Source organism: Astyanax mexicanus, chromosome 18, assembly GCF_023375975.1.
Source record: "Astyanax mexicanus isolate ESR-SI-001 chromosome 18, AstMex3_surface, whole genome shotgun sequence".
Taxonomy (NCBI): Eukaryota; Metazoa; Chordata; class Actinopteri; order Characiformes; family Acestrorhamphidae; genus Astyanax; species Astyanax mexicanus.
Window position 1 is genome coordinate 35,202,834 of NC_064425.1, and position 23,131 is coordinate 35,225,964.

A 23,131-nucleotide genomic window follows, 5' to 3' on the forward strand; every position below is an offset into this window, starting at 1 on the left:
TTTAATCCTAAATTTACCTCTGCTGTGCAGTTTTAGTCCTAAATGTACCTCAGTAGTGCTTAATTAATCACTAATTTACTTTAGCGATGCTACTCTAATCATGAATTTACCTCAGCAGTGCTACTCTAATAATGGTAATTATCTTAGCACTGTTATTCTAATCTTAAATTTTCCTCAGTAGTGCTATTTTAATCATGGATTTACGTCAGCACTTCTATTCTAACCATGAAATTACCTAATCAGTGCTATTCTTGTCCTACATTTACCTCAGTAGTGCTTTTCTAATCTTTAATTTAACTCAGCAGTGCTATTTTAATCACAAATTTATCCAGCAATTGCTACATTAATCATATATTTACCCCAGCACTTCTCTTTTAATCATGAGTTTACCTCAACTATGCTATTCCTATCTTGGTATTTACTTTAGCAGTGCTACTCTAATCATGAATTTACCTCAGTAGTGCTATTTTAATCACGAATTTACCTCAGCGATGCTATTCTAATCATGAATTTACCTCAGCAGTGCTACTATAGTCATGAATTTACCTCAGCTGTGCTAATTTAATCATGAATTTTTCTCCACCGTGCAACTCTAATCACAAATGTACCTTAGCAGTGCCATTATATTCATAATTTTTCCTCAGCAGGGCTTTTCTAATTATGAATTCACATAGCAGTGCTGTTCTAATCATGAATTTACCTCAGCAGTGCTACTCTAATCATGGCACTTATCTTAGCATTGTTATTCTAATCCTAAATGTATCCACCAGTGCTACATTAATCATGTATTTACCCCAGCACTTCTCTTCTAATCATGAATTTACCTCAACTGTGCTATTCTTATCCTGGTATTTACCTTAGCAGTGCTACTCTAATCATGAATTTACCTCAGCAATGCTACTCTAATCATGAATTCACCTCAGCTGTGCTAATCTAATCATGAATTGTCCTCCACTGTGCAACTCTAATAATGAATTTACCTCAGTCTGCTATTCTAATCATGTATTTACCCCAGCGATTCTCTTCTAATGATACATTTATCTCAGTGTTGCTACTATAATCTTAAATGTACCTCAGCAGTGCTATTCTAACCTTAAATTTACCTAAGCAGTGCTATTTTATTTATAAATTCACCTTAGTTGTGCTGGTATAGCTTTAAATAAGAAACTTGAGGCAGTTTACATGGTTTTAATGCCCCCTAGTGGCGTAGTTAGTAACAGTATAGCCTCAACTCAAACTTGTTTAGTTGTTAACTGACCATCCAGCAGTACAGTCAGTCATTGTTTTCTCCCGGTGAAATCTTGGCCCACATATGCCTGTAAGTTGCTCATTTTGACGTTTTTTCAGTTACATTGTCTTTTTGAGTTGAATATATGTTGTTTTAGTTACTTTGATAGACCAAACAAGCTGTAAAATGTTTGAAATCAAAGGTAACTCTATTAGCCTGTATGCTAATCTGTTTACATGAAGGTAACTAGCTCTCTGGAAATATTTAGATAGAGCTGTGTGTGTACACGTATGTGAGATTAGTTAATTTTGTAGTAGCTATCTCAGTAATGTTATACTGAACCAGTGTATATTTGGTGGTTTAGAAATTGATATTTTTCCTTTGTTTATTTCAGTTTTACAAAACAGGATAAGAGAGAAGAAATAAAGATTTTGAGTTTGAACTCTCTACTGTATGCTGTCTGTCTAACTGAATAGCTCCAGCCAGTTTAACGTTTAGTTGGGACAGAACATTAGTAGTGTTGTTCTAATCATGAATTTACCTCAGCAGTGCTATTCAAATCATGAATGTACTCATAATTTTCCCTCAGCTCTGATCATGAAAGTACCTCAGAGGTACTATCCTAATTATGCTGCATGTTTGCTTTGTGTGTGTTTTAAAACAAGTTGGAATAGGTCAAATGCTTGAACGCTTTTTAATGTTTTAAAGACGAGTCTGTTCCTTGCCCAAGATCAGGAAGCTCAATGCCAAGAACATTGCTAATAGGCTTTGCTTGATTCGTTTTGTTAGTGTTTGTGTCCATGATTTTTAGTGTTTGATGCAAAGCTGTAAGATCTGTAGTGTGTGCGTGTGCGTGTGCGTGTGTTCATGGGAGTACAAGAGAACACTGGCTCCAGTGTGAAGGCAGTATAGTGTGCTACTTGTCTTGTCATGTCTCTGATTTAATTAGCTGAATTTTAACGAGCCCCAGATTAAATCCCCCAGATGTCTCCAGTGTAGCCCCCCACCTCCGTTTCCATGGCAGCACCATTATTCCCCATGCCAATTGGGCTCTAATTAGAGCAGCTATTATGGTCTGGAGGGACGGAGAGGTGGTGCGTGTGGGACGAAGGGAGGAGGAGATTACACTGCAGATCATAGAGAGGTATACATATCAACCTTCTGCACTATAAAACTAAACCCATCTTTCTCTCTCTCTCTCTCTCTTCTTCACCCCCTCTCTATTACCCCTTCCAGTTCCCCCTCTCATCCAGCCCTTTGACTTTCCCCCCACCTCCATTGGTAAGCTGATGTACATAGCATGTGTGGTGTCTTCTGGAGATATGCCCATCCGGATCACCTGGCGCAAAGACGGCCAGGAGATTGTGTCCGGCACATCCGGCGTCACCATCGAGACTAAAGAGTTCATGAGCTCACTTCAGATCTCCAAAGTGTCCCTTAAACACAATGGCAACTATACCTGTATTGCCAGCAATGATGCAGCGACCGTCAGCTCAGAGAGGCAGCTCATAGTCACTGGTAAGTGATTGGAGGACATCTTTACCAACTATTCTAACCTGGAGCATGATAGATGTGGTGTTTGGCCAAATATAACCTATACAGCATTTTGTTATCTGCACAAATATCACTGATTATGCACCAATGTTTATATACACTGCTCAAAAAAATAAAGGGAACACTCAAATAACACATCCTAGATCTGAATGAATGAAATATTCTCATTGAATACTTTGTTCTGTACAAAGTTGAATGTGCTGACAACAAAATCACACAAAAATCATCAATGGAAATCAAATTTATTAACCAATGGAGGCCTGGATTTGGAGCTACACACAAAATTAAAGTGAAAAAACACACTACAGGCTGATCCAACTTTAATGTAATGTCCTTAAAACAAGTCAAAATGAGGCTCAGTATTGTGTGTGGCCTACACGTGCCTGTATGACCTCCCTACAACGCCTGGGCATGCTCCTGATGAGGTGGCGGATGGTCTCCTGAGGGATCTCCTCCCAGACCTGGACTAAAGCATCCGCCAACTCCTGGACAGTCTGTGGTGCAACATGACGTTGGTGGATGGAGCGAGACATGATGTCCCAGATGTGCTCAATCGGATTCAGGTCTGGGGAACGGGCGGGCCAGTCCATAGCTTCAATGCCTTCATCTTGCAGGAACTGCTGACACACTCCAGCCACATGAGGTCTAGCATTGTCCTGCATTAGGAGGAACCCAGGGCCTACCGCACCAGCATATGGTCTCACAAGGGGTCTGAGGATCTCATCTCGGTACCTAATGGCAGTCAGGCTACCTCTGGTGAGCACATGGAGGGCTGTGCGGCCCTCCAAAGAAATGCCACCCCACACCATTACTGACCCACTGCCAAACCGGTCATGCTGAAGGATGTTGCAGGCAGCAGACCGCTCTCCACGGCGTCTCCAGACTCTGTCACGTCTGTCATGTGCTCAGTGTGAACCTGCTTTCATCTGTGAAGAGCACAAGGCGCCAGTGGCGAATTTGCCAATCCTGGTGTTCTCTGGCAAATGCCAAGCGTCCTGCACGGTGTTGGGCTGTGAGCACAACCCCCATCTGTGGACGTCGGGCCCTCATACCATCCTCATGGAGTCGGTTTCTAACCGTTTGTGCAGACACATGCACATTTGTGGCCTGCTGGAGGTCATTTTGCAGGGCTCTGGCAGTGCTCCTCCTGTTCCTTCTTGCACAAAGGCGGAGGTAGCGGTCCTGCTGCTGGGTTGTTGCCCTCCTACGGCATCCTCCACATCTCCTGGTGTACTGGCCTGTCCCCTGGTAGCGCCTCCAGCCTCTGGACACTACGCTGACAGACACAGCAAACCTTCTTGCCACAGCTCGCATTGATGTGCCATCCTGGATGAGCTGCACTACCTGAGCCACTTGTGTGGGTTGTAGAGTCCGTCTCATGCTACCACGAGTGTGAAAGCACCATCAACATTCAAAACTGACCAAAACATCAGCCAGACAGCATAGGTTCTGAGAAGTGGTCTGTGGTCCCCACTTGCAGAACCACTCCTTTATTGAGTGTGTCTTGCTAATTGCCAATAATTTCCACCTGTTGTCTATTCCATTTGCACAACAGCAGGTGAAATTGATTGTCAATCAGTGTTGCTTCCTAAGTGGACAGTTTAATTTCACAGAAGTTTGATTTACTTGGAGTTATATTGTGTTATTTGAGTGTTCCCTTTATTTTTTTGAGCAGTGTATATATACACTTATTGTCAAACAAAAAACTGCATTCAGAAGGAGGTGTGGGATTGTAATGCTGATCATAAGGATGAAAAATATTACCAGTGCAATATTTATTTAGCTGCACATACAGAAGTAGTTTTACCCAAGTCAACATGCCAGACATCTTAGCATAGAGTTGTGCTTGAATTTTTGCACCAGGAGTGGCAAAAAGTTATCCAAAAGCAGTGTGTAAGACTGGTGGAGGAGATCATGCCAAGATTAGGGTTATTCCACCAAATATTGTTTTCTAAATTCTTACAACTTTATAAAAATGAACTTGTTTTCTTTGCATTCTTTAAGGTTTGAAATTACCATAACTTTTTCATTATTTTGACCGTTTGGCTTTTTCTGCAAATAAATGATCTAAATGACAATATTTTTATTTGGAAGAAATGTTGTCTGTAGTTTATAGAAAAACAACAATGTTTATTTTACTCAAATATATATCTATAAAGAGCAAAATCAGAGAAACTGTTTTAGAACCAGAGCTGTATTTTAGACTTGTCTTACACTAGATACAACAATGAACTTGTAACAATGAACTATCTACATTGTATGTTAAAAAGGAAAAGGGATCTCAGCCACTGGTTTAGATATTTTTTGTCCCTGTGTTTTCCTAGTTCCCCCTCGCTTCCGGGTCCAACCTAACAACCAGGATGGGATTTATGGAAAGTCTGGGGTCCTAAACTGCTCAGTGGATGGCTATCCTCCTCCCAAAGTTATGTGGAAACATGCCAAAGGTACTGTCACTTCAAAATGACCTTAGTGAAAATAAATTAATGTGCGCTAATGTTTTGAAAATGAACTCAAAACGAACAATTTTGTTTTATTTCCTTGACATTTTCTGCGTTTTAATTTTCCAGGTATTGGAAACCCGCAGCAGTACCACCCAGTTCCTCTGACTGGCCGTATCCAAATCATGCCAAATGGATCTCTTCTGATCAGGCATGTTCTGGAGGAGGACCGTGGCTACTACCTGTGTCAGGCCAGCAATGGAGTGGGATCTGATATCAGCAAGAGCATGTTACTTACAGTCAAAAGTGAGTAAAAGACTTTAACTAAAATTCTAGGGGCGTTTAGGAAATATGGCTGGTTATTTGACTTAGTCCTTTAATTTCACGGGTCATTTAATTTCAAAGGTTTTTAATTATTTAAAAGTTTCATGGCCGGGTGTGGCCTGTTCCCTGACAATTACTGGGGTTGTGAGTGTCGTCATCGGTCTTCCCCTCATAGGTTTCCTCTGAGTACTGTGTTTCCATGCAGCTCCTAAAACTATACATGTTGAATTGCTCCTGGGTGTGAGAGAGTAGTTGAATGAGTAGTGTGGTACCCTGATGTGGACTAAAACACAAAACCAACTGTACATTTTATCATAGCGACTGTAAAAAATCATAGTAAATCAGATGTGCTGAAAAAATGAATTAAGTCACTATAGATTTGTAAGAATCTGGCACTACTGATGCCTTTTATCTGCATGTCAAAACATTTTGATAAATATTGTGTATTGTGACAATGTCTTAAAATAACATGATTATAACAAATTAAACCCAGCTCTGTCAGAGCGTGATTACATTGAACACGGGCAGTGGCTTTTAAACCATTTGTGTCGATCGGCGGTTTTAAATCACTGTGGACCCTGACCAAGAAGAAGCAGATCTGAAGACAGATGGAAGTTTGTTAATGATTTGGCACATTCCTAAAACAAAGCATTGTACTGGCAAGCTTAGTCACACCAAATCACCTGGGTGAGGAAAATGGATAAATATAAATAAAAAGGGTAAATAAAATGTTTTCACAAAACATGTCAGGCTGCATCTTAAACTAGAAAAATCTGCTTTGTTTTCTGATGAAATGCAACTGTTCCGGGCTAGTAGTATTTTGAGGCTATGTATAAATGTGGGATGTATGGATTCAGATTTCCAGGTCTAAAGCCCTTCAAAATGTTTTTTTTTTATCTTAGATTTTACTTTCCTCGTTTTTCTTTTGTCCTCCCTCCTTTTTTTTTCTTACTCTTGCAATGTTCTCTCTCCCTCTCTCACTCTCTCGCACGATCTCGCTCTCTTTCTCTAAAGCCATGTTGGTGTTATTGATTGAATCGTTCCTCTCCTCTGCCTCCCTCAATTCTGTCTGTTTCACTCAGTGGAGGGAGGGAGGAATGAATAAGTGATGAAAACAAAACAGCGGAACCCTCTTCAGATCAATAGTGTGTGCGTGTGTGTATGTGTGGTGTATGGTGTGTGTGTGTTGGGAGGAGTGTGATGAGCTAGTTCAGTAAGGAGCTATCTATGAGAAGGTACATATATAAACTCTGTGAATCAGGTTAAAGATGCACTCCAAAAAGTGCGCCAGCGTGAAATGGACTCGAGGTGTAATGAAATATGATAACCAGTATAAACGTTCCCCACCAGCATCCTGGAATGCACTGCTTTTAACCGATCACAACAAGCTTACAATGCTAGTGTTAGGGGCATAGCATTGCCTATGCAAGAAATTGCTTTTTTTATAACATGAACAAACTCGAAGTAGTTTCACACTTTATTGGTAGAATTCCGAGGCCCTGAAATTTAAAATGAGGCACTGAGATCTTTGAAAGTATTTAGGTAGTTCATAAAAAACACTGTTTATTCACACAGTACCTTCAGGTAGAATAAATAGGTACAATAGGGGAACAGATTGAAACAGTTTAAAGGGAAAACGTGAAAAAAAGCCATTTCTTTGCATGGACAACACTATTGCCCTATCTCTACTGCTGCATATCTGTTGGGAGCATCAACTGTATTTCACTGTATTGCACTGTATTTCTGAATGCTGACTGACGAACGAAGGTACCTTTTATTCAATTAACATCAAAGCCTTTGCATAGCTTATATTTGAACATTTATGATCTTCATAAATTAATCAGAACCAGAGTCACTTTATTTCGCCAGGTATGTTACACATACAAGGAATTTGGCTTGTTGAGAGCAACACATGTTTGACATGTCACAGTTACACATTAACAAATATTACACTACGAAAGAAGGTACAATAAACAATAAATATAATAAGAATATAGTACTAAAGAAATAAAGAGCACTGAAGAACAATAAAAGATAAATGAAATGAAATAAAATAAAATAAAAATCAGAACTGTATACATATGAATATTATTATATCAAAAAATCTAGGGGTAGGCTTATGTCAAATATTGTTTAAAGAAAATTCCAGATGATGTTTATATTACAGAAGAGCATCTATACAGCTGTGCAAGTGAGCGAGTTGTAAATCCAGTCAGTACAGTTCAGTGAGGTGAGGTTGGAGACTCAGAGGTGTCCACTGTGGTTAAGAAGTGCTGTTAGCGTGTGATGTTGTGTTGTGCTGATGATGAGCGAAGGCAAAGACACACCCTGTATGCTAATGAAAGGTGCCTGGGAGCAAGAGGAAATTGCTACACTGTCCATATTTCAGGTGAATGATGCAAATAAATTACACTTTGTCTACAAAAAAATATGAAGAAAAGCAAAGAGCTCATTTACCTGAGTTAAACAAACACCAGTATTTTTCTTTCATCTAAAACCAGCAACCATAGCCAACACACAAACCAGCAGCCAGTCAGTGTTCTGACATCCTTTTCTTCTTCTCTCAATTCTTGCTCTCGTTCTCTCTCTCTGATAGTTCCAGCCATGATCACCTCCCATCCCAACACTACTATGGCTATAAAGGGTCAGAATAAGGAGCTGAACTGCACGGCCCGGGGCGAGTACCCTATCATCATTCGGTGGGAGCGAGGTGACACGGTCATCGACCCTGATCGCAACCCTCGCTACTCCATCACCACCAGCCCTAATGAGAAGAGCGACGAGGTGATCTCCACACTGAAGGTACGACACACAAACCCAAAGTAAAAAATACAAAACAAAGATCCATAGCAATTGATTAGTGATACTAAGTTAGAGCATAGGCCATTATAGAATGGTGAGGGCTTACCAGTTGAAAGTACAAAGAACGAAGGATAATAATAAATGATTGATAAAACTTTTATGGACTTAAATTTGCACCTCACATATGTGAGTTTATTGGCAAAACTTTTTGATATATACAACCCCTAATTAATTTCTTAATCTGCTTAACTTTAATTTCATTATTAATATAAATAAATTCCTGCATTCCATTCCCTGCTACACATGGGATAGTAAAGCACAGAAACTCACAGAACCCAGTTCTTTAAAAAGAAACTGGGCGGATCTTCTGGACATGGTAACCAAAAGACTCCTGTTCTGCATAGTAAAAGTGTTTAGTAGTAATAGTGAGTATAGTAACTCTGTATTGTAGAGAAGTGGGCGGAGCTTCTGGTCATGGTGAACATAAGACTTGTGTTGTGTACAGTAAAGTTGTAAATGGTATTAGTGAATATAGTAACTCTGTATTGTAGAGAAGTGGGTGGAGCTTCTGGTCATGGTGAACATAAGGCTTGTGTTGTGTACAGTAAAGTTGTAAATGGTATTAGTGAATATAGTAACTCTGTAGAGCTTGTTGGTGATATAGGTTAGTAAAGTAATCTCTTGTTTTTTGTGGTTTTATCAGCTGTTGTTGAATGATGGTTCTTGATGCAGTGCACCTGAGTGATTGGAAATAAGGGGTTTCAGCCTTGTTTGTGCATTTACCATTTAAACTCCTACCTATTCCTTGAATGGTTTTACGATATTATGGGCTGTAGAGGAAGAAATATCTTCCATGCTTTCTTTGAGGAAGATTGTTTTTTAAACATTTCATTCATTTTCTTACACATTTGTTATAAACTAGAGACACTGATCATCTTTACTCCTCAGAGACTCAAGCCTTTTGTACAAAATCCTGATTATAATCACCTTTTAGAAATTACAACATTATCATTATTTTATTTACCCCATTTGTTATCCTAACTTTCCCAGTTCCAACTCATTTGCAACGTCTAGCAGGGCAAAAATGCAGGAATGGATGTATATTATTAATCAGAGCAGATAAAATATGAAATATCTTGGTTTCACACTATCTACAATCAAATATATGTCAAAGTAAATGAAAGAAAGACTGCTTTTTTATTTGCGCTTTTCAGATTGTTGCTACTATTTATAAATCATAAAGAATGTAAATTTTTAAGCTGAACATACTTTGTGAATAACTAACAGTTCTAAATGTAATGATAGCAGTAATGATTGTATTTATCATAGAGAGATTGAACTACAGTAAATAAAAATAATGCATTTTCAGTTTGTAGAATTGTTCTTTTCTTCTTTCTGTCTGTGTGTAGCTGAAGCCAGCTGAGCGTGGGGACTCCGTATTCTTCTCCTGCCACGCTATCAACTCCTACGGCGAAGGCCGTGGCCTCATTCAGCTGACTGTACAAGGCAAGACAATCAGCCATGAAGACCGCACTCATGTCTGACATGATACACCTTATCTAGAGACACAAAATCAATAATTTATCCTCTTACTCTCAGCTCTTTCTCTCCTCTCATTATCCCCCCTTTTTGTGCTCTTTCTCTCTCTCTTTTTTTGCTCTCTGACTCTCTCGATCTTCCTCACAAACGATGGTGGTCTCTAATGGCAGTTTATTAATGATTTATTCTGCAGAGCCTCCTGATCCTCCAGAGTTGGAGGTCCGTGAGGTGAAGGATCGCAGTATGAACCTCAGATGGACCCAGAGGTTTGACGGCAACAGCATAATCACGAGTTACGACATAGAGTACAAGAACAAATCTGGTGTGTACATCTAAAAAAATATTTTCCACACATTACTTCATTTTTCAGATGTTTTTTTTTTCATTAAGAAAATTTTGTGGGCCCCTTATGTTTTACTTATATTATCTAATTAATTACTGATTTATTAATGTGACAAGCTGTGGTCTAAATGATTGCATATTACATTTAAGAGCATTATTGGGTAATGAGTATCTGAATTACACAGTGAATTTCACACATGATCTTGAGGCCACTATTGTCTCTCATCTTGCACTTGTAATTTGGAGTAAACATAAAGAATGGGCAAAATATCAATATTGCGATATATTTTTTGTTTTTGATACATTCTTGATTCTTGGCAAATACAGATATTTGTATTGAAACATAGGCACTCTAACCCATGGTAATGTATAGGTCACAGACCCTTTAAAATTGGTATACAGTTTTATACAGCTCTCTGTCCATCATTTTAACTCAAGTTCGTAAGTGTCACACACTGATTGTCCTGAGCACTACAGGACAGTGTGTGAATCTGTGTTTATTTGTTTTACTTTATTCACAGAATGTAGGAGGGTTGAGTTAGTGCTGTAGATAATACTAAACTAGCATCCTTTAAAGGTGTATTTTCTGCTTCTACAGCTCTGTTCCAACAATTTAAACGCATAATGAAATGTTTTACTAATGCATGTTACTAGTTTTGAGCTGATTTCTAGAAGAAAAAAAAAAGAAATTGTAGTTGTGTTATTTGTGTTAGACCAGGATTTTAACCTTAAAATATTTAAAGTTATGTTCCCACAGTAAGAACATAGAAGAGTTGCTCCCTAAATTTTTATCTGATTCGAATTTAAAATTGGTAACATATTCAGAAATGGGTCTGGGCTCTTATGGACTAAAATCCCCCCCACCCCCCAACTTTTAGATTTACTAAAGTTACTGCTTTATTTCTCCACATGGTGGGGCTATAATCAAATTAATCCAATCTTCATTAATTGTATATTGCACCAGTAAGAGGAGAGTGTGAAGGTTCAATTAGCAGGGCAGAGTTTTGCTCAAAATGTTGCAAGGCACACAACATTATGGGTGACATACCAGAGTTCAAAAGAGGACAAATTGTTGGTGCACTTCTTGCTGGAGCATCTGTGACCAAGACAGCAAGTCTTTGTGATGTATCAAGAGACACGGTATCCAGGGAAATATCAGCATACCACCAAGTAGGACCAACCACATCCAACAGGATTAACTGTGGATGCTGTAAAAGGAAGCTGTCTGAAAGGGATGTTTGGGTGATAACCCGGATTGTATCCAAAAAACAAAAAACCACGGCTGATCAAATCACAGCAGAATTCATTGTGCACCTCAACTCTCCTGTTTCCACCAGAACTGTCCGTCACCACAATAAATTATTGTGGTCTAAAACCAGGTGTTTCAGTTTCATTGTCCAACCCCTGTATGTATATATATATATATATATATATATATATAGAAACTTCTCAGCTGAAGTGTTGTTAGTTAAAGTTTGTATTCATGTGTGTTCTTTTATGTAAAATACAATATATAATTATTAATGTTGCAATCTCCTCTCTATAGACCCATGGGAGTTAAAGCATGCCACGCGCAAAATCTCGCCCACCAACAACCAGGCCAACATAGTAGAGCTGCACCCTGCATCTGTCTACAGCATCCGCATGTACTCATACAACAAGATCGGACGCAGTCAGGCCAGCAAGGAGCTGACCATCAGCACTGAGGAAGCACGTAGGTCTACTCACAACACTCACACACTCCCATTACAGAGCCCATTTAATACCTTGATTTAAATCAATTGAATTTTGTGTTCTTTTCTTGACAGCTCCGGATGGGCCACCTATGGACGTTATTCTGCAGCCTATGACATCGCAGAGCATCCGTGTCACATGGAAGGTACACAGCCTGGGCCAAAATGCATTTTGGCTACGACTTTAGTGTCGATAAGCACTAAAGTACTCTCTTACAGTAAAAAACTGTATTAGGCAGTGATACTTCTGCATAAAAGCTAGAATTTTGAGTAAAATTGTAATGTAAAAAAATGTAACATGAAAAATACTAAACATTTATTTATACCCCTCTCTTCCTGTCTCCTCTTGTCAGGCTCCTAAGAAGGAGCTCCAGAATGGAGTGATACGTGGCTACCAGATTGGTTACAGGGAGAATGGGCCAGGCAGTAATGGCCAGTACAGCATAGTGGAAATGAAAGCAACAGGAGACAGTGAGGTGTATACGCTGGATAACTTGAAGAAATTTGCCCAGTATGGAGTGGTGGTGCAGGCCTTCAACCGAGCTGGAACAGGACCATCCAGCTCAGAGATCAATGCTACCACTCTGGAAGATGGTAAACCCCCCCCCCCCCCCCCCCGCCATTCGTAAAATATTCAGGTCTTTGCTATTAATTTAACACACACAAACAGATAGACTTAACACAGGTATTAATATCATATCACTATGACTCTGACAGTGATATTGATGGCAGTAAAGATAATAGTAATAACACACACACTAAGAATAATTGTAATTAGCCTGTCTCCTCTTTTCACTGCTTTTCCTCTCAGTGTAATTATCTGTATCTGAGAGCACTGTCTCTCGTGTACATCCCTCCCTCACTCTTTCCTCACTCTCTTACACCAAAAATATTGTTCTTTGAAAAGTAATTCCTATAACCTTAGAAAACCGTTAAACATGTATTTAGGAGTTGTAGCAGCGTATTCTCTCACCAGAATTCTCTCCTCAATGCTTCATCACTGCATGTTAGTACAAACAGGTTATATATATAAGTATAATTTTTTTTATAATGTAACAGTTTCTCAGTATGTAAGACCAGGGCACGAGTCTTAAACAGTATACCGAATGAACCGCCATACCACCCCGCACTGCACTTACAGAGGGAATGTTGTGAACAGATAATGTAGGTAATTACATACTTCGTCTGAGTTTAAATGTAATTACCCTCACCCTGTTACAAATGAGAAATTACAGGCTATGTGATTTTACACCTATATAACTATAATTACATGAGTCAAAATCAAGTCTCAAGTTGAAATGTGTTTTTATACACACAGGCTAGACTGTTCTCCTACAGAGAATTGCAATGCTAACAACTCTGCAAAAGTACAGTGCAGTAACAGTGTAATCTAATTGGGGGCAAGTTTAGAGCGACTATGTTTCAGTATACATATATATATATTATCAATCAATATTTGAAGCCGCGTATCGCAAACAAAAATGATACGATATGTTGCGGTATTGCAAGCTGAATTTTGTTCAGCGTTTTTTCTGTTACAGTATTATGATATGAAAAAAACTTAGATCTAGGTTTATATAGTATATCACATAAACTGCTGCACTGCCCTGCACTAACAGAGAAAAGGTTGTGAATGGACTCTGGAGTCTGAACAGGCTAAGCCCAGTAAGACCCATAGACCTCTTCAAACAGACCCAGTGATTTCTCCTTCCCCTCTTTCTCTCTCTCCCTTCTCCTGCTCCCTCTCTTCCTGCGCCAGCTGCAGCTGGTCCTGTATAGAGTCAGGCCAGCTTTATCCCTCCTCCTTTCATCCTGCCCTTCACGCACTTGTCTTCTCTCCCAGCTAAAGGCACAGAGGCGCCCTCTGTCTTTCCTCAATAGAGGCCTTCTTTATTCAGCATCACTGTTTGGCCCCTAACCATGGTCACATTCACCATGTATCCGGGCAGAGGATAGCGGCTTAGTGAGCTTTGCAACAAAAAGAGGAATTCAGATGGGCATCACCCAAAGCTCTGATAACTACTGCACCTTTACAGTTTGAGGGATGGGGTTAACACCTTTATAGATACATACATATATACATACACACATACACTCATACTAGGACTGCACGACACTGAAATGAACAGATACTGAAATATTTTGTTCTTCTGTGATAAGTACAGGAATTTCAATCAACTTTTACCACACAGTACATTTTCCAGTTTTACAAACAAAATAATCTATTTTAGGCAGGTATATGCAGACCTGCCACTGGTAAATTTGTCATTGGAAAAATGAACAGTGTTGTATTAAGCAATTTGGTAGTCTGCTAAGTTTAATTGACTTAACATTGCACACCATAAAATATGAGTATTGAACTTGTGAACATACATACTGTATATGCTTGCTTATTTATTGATTTCAAGGACTCATATTCTAGTCTACATAACTCAGGTTCACAGTAATCTGTAGACATGCTACACATGTAATAGCAAACCAGCACAGTGCCATTGACCTGTCATCATCTGTTAGTGAGTAATCCAGCTCTGAAAAACAGCTAAAATCCACTCATTTACATCAATTAAATCCCCATTTAAATCTCATAGCAGCCGCCCTGTGCATGTGTACTAGTCCTAAAATATGTCCTCCAGTCTCTGCCTTAGTGTAGCTGGAGATCAGAGTTCATGACCCTTTTTATTAATGTAGTGACAAAATCATCATGGTATCATTGATCTTTTATTTCATTATACAGAAACTTAGAGTCTAATAATATTGCAGTCTAATGAGTGTATTTGTTTCCAGTGCCCAGCCAACCCCCTCAGAATGTTCGGGCCATCACAGTGACATCAGATGAAGCAGTGATCACATGGTCTGAACCACCGCGAATGACCCTGAACGGGGTCCTAAAGGGCTACCGGGTGGTCTTCTGGTCCCTCTTCCCCGATGGAGGTGGGTGCTGTGGGAGCCAGGCACTGGGGCTGAACCAGAGTAATTATATACTACTACTGCTACTTCCACTCTTCTTCTTCCCCTAATCTTCCTCACTGCAGTGTTTCTGTCTGTGTGATTAGACCTCTGAATTGTAGAATTGTGGATTTGTTTTCTTTGTTTCTCTTGTTATCCACCAGAAGTGTTATTCATCCCGTAGTAATAAAACTGAAAAACTGATACTTAAAGAGACATTTTATTACAGGTTTAGAGTATGGCTGTCAGTTGTAATTTGAGTTGATTCATTTGAAATCAGTAACGCATTATTAATTCAGAAATCTGGTGTCATATTAGGTCACTTTTCCACTGCAGGGTCAAATGGTTACTTAGGCTGTGCCGTACAAGTTGCTGCCACTGCGGACCTGTTGCCAAAGAGGGGATACTAGCTAACTAAATGCTAGAGCTAATGCTAAGAGCTCAGTGTTTTTATGGCAGCTACCATCCCTGTCCAACATTCCAGTCACCATCATCAGCCAACACGGCTAACACTGTGTTAGCATGCTGGCGAGTAGGCTCATATAGTATCACTTACATGGCATTAGCACTTCAGCAATAGGGCTTTAAGCTCTTCCCAGAGAACAGTTTTGTATACAAAAAGGTAAACGTGCTGAAAAAAACTGTGCCAAACCCAATTTGTAAGTTTTTCATGTCGATGCTGCAGTGGAAAATTGGCTAATGTAACCAGTCTATCCTTAATGTATGTTAGCATCACCTTCACAAATAATTCACTAAAACAAAATTAAACAAATCAACCAATAGCAATAAACAAGGGCTTATATATCTGATAAAGTTTGATTGCAGTCTTACTTTTCTAAATGACTTTCTGCATATAAATGATTAAGAGCCGTTCTAAATGTATGCACAATAATGCATTCTCCCAGGCAACAGAAAAAGATAAATCAGGCTTTATGCCTAGAAACATGCACAACTGAGCATGGTAATGGAATTAATACGCTGGCATAAGCTTATTTTAGCGTGCTTCATTAAAAATAATCAATTTAAAAGAATGTATTTCAATATGACAAAATATATATTTTTTTGTTTTGTTTTTTTTTCCCCTGACTGACAGCCCAGTTATATAGATCACCATTTAAGGAAGTTTCATAGATCCAGCTGTTTGGCACTACAGTAACTGTAATATAATATTAATTTTGCTAATACAGTCTTGGCCGAAAGTTTGGCACCCCTAAAATTTTAAATAATTATTCCAGAAAATTATTGCAATTACACATTATTTGTTGTATACATGTTTGTTTAAAAAAACAGAGAAAAAAGCCTAAATGTATACAACTTCGAGCAGAACTAGGCCAGATAATATGATTTACCATTTGAAAAAAAAGGAAATCAATCACTTCCTATAACCGTCAACAAGCTTCTGGCACCTCTTAACTCTCATATTTGAAGGGTTCCTTCTCCCAACAGCAATTTTAAAATCTTTCCACAAGGATTTAGATCCAGACTCATTTCTGGCCTCTTAAGAACTCTCCAGAGATTTGTTTCTATCCATCTCTGGGTGCTTTTTGAAATATGATTGGGTTCATTGTCCTACTGCAAGACCAATGACCTAATTGTTTGCAGACCCAACTTTCTGACACTGGGCCCTACATTGTGACCCAAAAATTCTTTGTTAATCTTCAGATTTCATGATGCCTTGCTCACAGCCAAGGCATCCAGTGCCAGAGGCAGTGAAACAACCCATATTTGACTGTAGGTACTGTGTTCTTTTCTTTGTAGGCCTCATTCTGATTTCGGTAAACTTTGTCTCATCTGTCCACATCTGTTTTCCCAGAAGAATTATTGCTTACTCATATACATTTTTAAAACTGCAGTGTAGCTTTTTATGTCTCTCTGTCAGCAGTGGGTCCTCTTGGGTCTCCTGCTATAGTGTTCCATTTCATTCAAATGTAGATGGATAATTTACACTGACACGTTTGCCCCCTCAGTCTGCAGGACAGCTTGAATTTCTTTGGATCTTGATTGGGGCTGCTTATCCATCATTCAGACTATCCTGAGTTGCATCCTTTTCCTAATTTTTCTCTTCAAGTTACAGTGCCATGGTTTGTAAAGTTCTGGATTATGTTGCGCACCATGGAAAAAGAACATTAAGATCTCTGGAGCTGGACTTGTAACCTTGAGGTTGTTGATGTTTTTCCACAATTTGGATTTTCGAGTCCTTGTTGTTCCAATGCACAAATAGGAAATAGACATGTATAACAAAACAGGTGTAATTGCAATTCATTCTGCAATAGAATTTTCAGGGGTACCAACATTTTCGACCATGACTGTATTGGTCATGCATACTTCAAAATGTTAGTATATGTTCCTCAATTATGAATGTTTTGTGTCATTTCATTTGTGTATTTTCTGATCTTTCCCCTGTTTATAAGTTCAGAGTTGACATGATCTGTGTGTGTGTGTGTGTGTGTTCTGCTTTAGGAATATTTATTAATATGAATTAATTGATTGGTTTCATCAAGTAGCACAATTTAAGGTTTTGTTTCTTTGGTTAAAACATGTTAATTCCTACGTCTCAGAATGGGGTGAGATGCAGAACATCACGACTACTCGAGAGCAGGTGGAGCTGAGGGGTCTGGAGAAGTTCACCAACTACAGCGTCCAGGTGCTGGCCTACACACAGGCAGGGGACGGAGTCCGCAGCAACGTCCTGTACATACAGACGCGAGAGGACCGTGAGTTAACACTCACAAACACTCAAACACAAGCACACACACAAACATTCACACACGTACAAATGATCACACACACAAAACCCACACACAAACACTCACTCACAAATACTCAGGCACACACACAAACACTCTCACTCTCACAAACATTCCCATTCAGAGATGCTTTGACCCAGATGTATTGCTGTAAAAGTCTGGCCAGTGTTAGAGTAACTCATGTCTTCTCATGTACAGTTACTCCATCTAAAATGCAGTGGGTGAAATAAGTAGTTGATACACTGCCAATTTTGCAAGTTTTTCTCGCTACAAAGAATAGAGAGGTCTGTAGATACATTTCAACTGTAAGAGACAGAATAAAAAAATCACATTGTATGACTTGTAAATAATTAATGTTCTTTTTATTGCATTTGATAAAATAGAAAAACAGAATTTAATATTTAGTACAGAAACCTTTGTTTGCAGTTACAGTTCAGATGTTTCCTGTAGTTCTTGACCAAATTTGTACACACTTTTCTTTTCTTTTCTTTCTTTTCTTCTTTTTTTTTGCTTGTTTGTTTTGTGTATGTATTTATAGGACCCCCTTGAAAATGAGATGTCACATCTCAAGGGGCTATCCTTTCAATAAATTCAAATAAATTCAAATAAACACTGTAGCAGGGAGTTTTGCTCAGTCCTCCATACAGATCTGTCGCTGAGCAAAATTGAGTTTCACCTCCAGAGATTTTCTATTGGGTTCAGGCCTGGAGACTGGGTAGGCCACTTCAGGACCTTGATATGCTTTTTGTGCAGCCACACCTTAGTTGCCCTGGCTGTGTGTTTTGGGTCATTGTCATGCTGGAAGACCCAGACACAATATTCTTCATGACTCAATCCACCCACCCTTAAACGAAGCAGTCATCCTGTCCCCTCAGCAGAAAAGCAAATCTTACCACATGACCTTCTTCCATGCCTTCTCTGGATTATCCAGATGGTCATTGGTGATCTTCAGATGGGCCTGGACATGTGGATGTTGCGTGTCCTGCAGGATTTTAATCCATGACAGCGTAGTGTGCTACTAACCGTAATCTTTTGAGACTGTGGTCTCAGCTCTCTTCAGGTCAATGACCAAGTTCCTCCTGTGTAGTTCTGGGATGATTCCTAACTTTTCTCAGTATCATTCTTGTGCAACGACGAGAGATCTAGCATGGAGCTCCAGCACGAGGAAGACTGACAGTTATTTTGTGTTTCTTCCATTTTCGAATAAATAATAAACAGTTGTCTTCTCTCCAAGCTACTTTCTGTTGTGCGGGTAGACAATCACAGTCTACAGTTGTGTTCTTAGACTTGGTCATAGTGGAGAGATTGGAGTGTGATTGGTGGAGTGTGTGGAAAGGGGTGCTTTATACAGGTATCAAGGTCAAACAGGTGCAATTAATAAAGGTAATGAGTGCAGGATAGGAGCTTTGTGTAAGATTGCACAATTGGCCCTGCTCCCTCTGGGTGGGTATTGGCGCTTTCTCCGCATCACGCTTAAAGGTGGCGCCGGGCGGAACGATGCGTCTGTGAGTGGATGTATCAGAACCGAGCCGCTGTGCTTTCCTCCGAGTGTGCTAGCTACTCAGGGAGTGATTCATCAGTAGCAGCTCAATAAAAGGGGTGACTGACTTTACACGTGTCAAAGAAGGCGTGTGCCCGCCCGCATCCTCCTAGGGTCACAGGTGCCACTGGTGATGGGGACGCACAAAGAGGTGGGACAATTGGATAACCAAATTGGGAGAAAATGGGGAAAAAATCTGAAATAAAATGATAAAAAAGATACATAATTCTTGCTGGTTGGTGGGTGATCAAATACATATTTTATTAAATAAAATGCTGAATAATTATTTAAATATCATACAAAGTTATTTTCTGTTTGGTTTCTGTTTTAAGGTTTAATTGTGTATCTACAATAGAAATTACAGACCTCTTCATTCTCTGTTGGTATGTGCTTAGTCTGGTCATAATGTTTTGCCTTATTGGTGTGCATACTCTTACATAACAGACGCATATAAGGCCCACTGAAACCCTTTTTACAGTGCTTCCCAATTCTCTGATGTGTATTTGAGAGAGTGTGAGGCAGAGAGTGATGGGACGGGGTTTGGAAGCTTTACTTTAAAGCTTTATAAGCTGGGGGGAGAGTGGTGCAGGCCGGATTCTGGATTCCGGATCCTGTTACCTTCACAATTACAACACATATAAGCTCTCATTACCAACGGCTAATGAGAATTAAAGCGCCAAAGGCCGAGGGGCTTGAATTGAGAGTGCATGTGTCTGTGTCCAAGCCCAGCCCAAGCTCACAAGACGGAGGATTAATTCTTTGTGGATTAGGGGGATTTAGGGTTTGTGCTCGTGGGCACAGGATTAGACCATATCTGTCTCCTCCCTTTTATTGAGGAGGGGTTTACAGGGGAATATAAAGCACTGATATCTGGTGGAGAATGACAGGAGGGGTGAATTGGAAAATAATGAGCACCAAGTCTCTTCCTCTCCAATCAAATGTTATGAAGGATGGAGAAAGAGAGAAAGAGATCCTGATCAATTACTCATTACTCATTTTGTACACTTTGTCTGACTTATACCAATATAAAGTAATCAGGGCTCAAATGTTTACAGTTTACAGGTTTACAACATTATGGTAACAAAATAATACAGGGTATTTAATGTATGAAAAGTAAAACAAAATTGAAAACCTTTATTTTTGGTATTTGAGTTTTTATTTTATTTGACCTGGTTTCAGTTGTGGCCAAATATTTTCAATTCGGTGCATCCCTAGCTTAAATATGCATAACCTTGTGCACGAAAACCATGAGACAGACTTTGAGGTATAATTTAGTTTTTAAAAAAAGCAGATCTGCACAGTGTGTGTCAAGATGAACATATGTTACCATGTCAACATCTGTCTCTCTCTCTCTCTACTTGGCAGAGCTTCTTAAAATTAAAGGCTAAGTCTAGCAAAGCCACAAACATCCCTGCTCACTTTAAGGCTGCTCTGAAGCCTCGGACTACACACACATTTACACATTCACACACATTCACACAAATACTGAACAAACAAACCCTGCAGTTCCGTAAAATTCTCATAATACACATAATATTGAATTCCACATTAATCCCTATCTATCTGTATACAGTCCCCTCCAAAAGTATTTCTGCTGTAGATTTCCTTGGCCTACCTGTTCAACATCTGCTATTTAGTACACCACTGATGACTTTCTTCTTCAGGACATTCCTAATGGTTATACTGGCTATGGATAATATTTGTGCAATGGCTCAGATTGATTTTCCACTTCTAACTACATTTTGTAAGGACAGAGTTGTACTTTCTCCATGTCAGAAGTCAGTAAATCTTATCTGTTTATTGTTTGCATTTTTCTATTGTTATGTTAGACCCGGGTCCTCCAGCAGGCATCAAAGCGGTGCCCTCCTCTGCCAGCAGTGTGGTGGTATCTTGGCTTCCCCCTCATAAGCCTAATGGCATCATCCGTAAATACACCATTTACTGTTCCAGTCCTGGATCAGGTCAACCGGTGAGACCTTTGTTTCTTGTCTATAGGTGTGTGTGTGTGTGTGTGTGTGTGTGTGTGGACAGGCACATTAATTCAGTGTGAAAGTACACAAATTGTGTGTGTGTGTGTGTGTGTGTGTGTCTGTGTGCGCATGTGTGCATGGGTCTGTGAGTGCGTGTTATGTAAGTTAAGGCTGTTTTCCTCTCCGCATTATCTGCAATTTTAATGTTCCTGTGATGAGTGTGTATGATTGTACGGAGCAGTATTAGCAGGGTGTGTGTGTGTTCGTGTGTGTGTGTGTTCGTGTGTGTGTGTGTTTGTGTGTGTGTGTGTGTGTGTGTGTGTGAGAGAGTGTGCAAGCTCACTCTCCCCCTCTCATTTGCATATCTGTGTCTCATCACGTTGCCTAGACAACCTCATCTGTTCATCAGCGAGAGCAGAAAACAAGCTGACAAGACACACACACACACACACCCCCCTCAGAGGCTCTATCACATTTATAACCTATTCCTCTGCAAACACACTCAATCCCACTGACACACACACACACACACATGCACAATTTGTGTACTTTCACACTGAATTAATGTACCTGTCCACACTCTCTCTCTCTTTCTCTCTCTCTCTCTCTCTTCCTACTCGTTTTTTCTCATTCACAAATCTCTCTTTCTCTCTCTCTCTCTCTCTCTCTCTCTATTTCTCTTGCTCGCTCTCTCTCTCTCTCACTCGCTCATCCTCCCTCACTGGCCTCTTGCAGAGCATGTGGTGATTACTATGTAAATGAGTGCGAGAGGAGAGAGGGAGGGAGAGGGAGAGAGAGAAAGAGGGAGGGGGTCAGACACACCATGCAGGGAGTACTTTTGTTCCTCTTTTCATTATCTCCCTCTATCGCTCCCTGGATCACTGCTATCTCCATGCCGGAGGAATATTTCAATATCCGTTACACCACTCCGCCTCCCTCCCTCTATACCGCCCTGCTCGCATCCCCACTGAGAGAGAGGGAGAGAAATAGAGCAACAGAAAAGAGAAAATGAGAGAGACAGAGAGAGAAGGATGGAGGGATGTGAGGATGAGTCAGTGGGTGTTGGTTGTTTTGTAATATTGTATATATTTTTGCCATTTCTTGTAAGAAATATCGTAATTAGTGCTGAGAATCACAGGTTATGTCACGATAGCCATAATGTCACGATATTGTGATTGTGTGATACTCGATATATCTCAAATCAGCTCTCTACAATACTTCACAGCATCTGTGTTACTAAGAGAATAAATACACCTACTTAATTAAATACCAGGAATTATGGATTTATCTGTTGCACAAAATTTCATCAATATTCTTCACTGTATGTTTACCTGATTAATTTAATTATAGCACCACCACAGTCCTAGGGCATTAAGAGCACCCATATTTCAATAAATATATCCATATTTGATGCCGATAATGTACCGCAAATGAAAATGATATAATATATTGATATTTTGTCCCAGTCCTAATTGTAATGAGATTTATAATCATATTGCCCAGCACTAACTCTAATTAGCATAATGTCACTGTACATTTTTGTTGATTTTTAGTTTACCAAAGAGATCATTTAAACATTATATAAACTTTTATAGTGATTAAGTGAACCAACAGACTCCTAAATGACGTAAATTGTACATGACTTACATTAAAGTTTTCCTTCACCTGTAAAAAAAATGGTTTGGAGATTTTTTTCAGACAGCAACTTGCAGTGTTTTTCTTTTTAATGTGGGCAAACTATGGATGGTCCTCCTCGATGACCATCTAACATTCAGCTACACGTGTATTAAATTCAACACTGAATTCTAAACTGAAAGTAAATATTAATTCTGTTGAATGTAACACTAAACTCTATATATTACCATTAATGAACCCTCTCATAGATTAAAGTTTTAGGTTAAAATTAGTGTAAGAATGAGAGTTAAGGTTAAATTAAACTTAGGGCAAAGATTAGTATTAGGGTTAAGT

At 39.4% G+C, this 23,131-nt stretch overlaps 1 protein-coding gene across 4 annotated transcripts in view; it reads left to right on the forward strand.

The window, feature by feature from the left end:
* LOC103037339 (Down syndrome cell adhesion molecule-like protein 1 homolog) overlaps window positions 1-23,131 on the forward strand; it is a 181,231-nt gene that overhangs the window by 137,505 nt on the left and 20,595 nt on the right. For 2 of the 4 annotated variants that reach the window (XM_022675689.2, XM_049467378.1), the window contains exons 9-20: window positions 2,465-2,746; window positions 5,107-5,226; window positions 5,350-5,526; window positions 8,141-8,346; window positions 9,756-9,852; window positions 10,079-10,207; window positions 11,774-11,941; window positions 12,036-12,106; window positions 12,314-12,554; window positions 14,745-14,930; window positions 17,465-17,620; window positions 21,023-21,162. In XM_022675689.2, coding sequence (XP_022531410.1) covers window positions 2,465-2,746; window positions 5,107-5,226; window positions 5,350-5,526; window positions 8,141-8,346; window positions 9,756-9,852; window positions 10,079-10,207; window positions 11,774-11,941; window positions 12,036-12,106; window positions 12,314-12,554; window positions 14,745-14,930; window positions 17,465-17,620; window positions 21,023-21,162 — 1,973 coding nt within the window. The remainder of the gene's footprint in view (window positions 1-2,464; window positions 2,747-5,106; window positions 5,227-5,349; window positions 5,527-8,140; window positions 8,347-9,755; window positions 9,853-10,078; window positions 10,208-11,773; window positions 11,942-12,035; window positions 12,107-12,313; window positions 12,555-14,744; window positions 14,931-17,464; window positions 17,621-21,022; window positions 21,163-23,131) is intronic. The other 2 variants (XM_022675691.2, XM_022675694.2) reach the window with 1 other exon arrangement.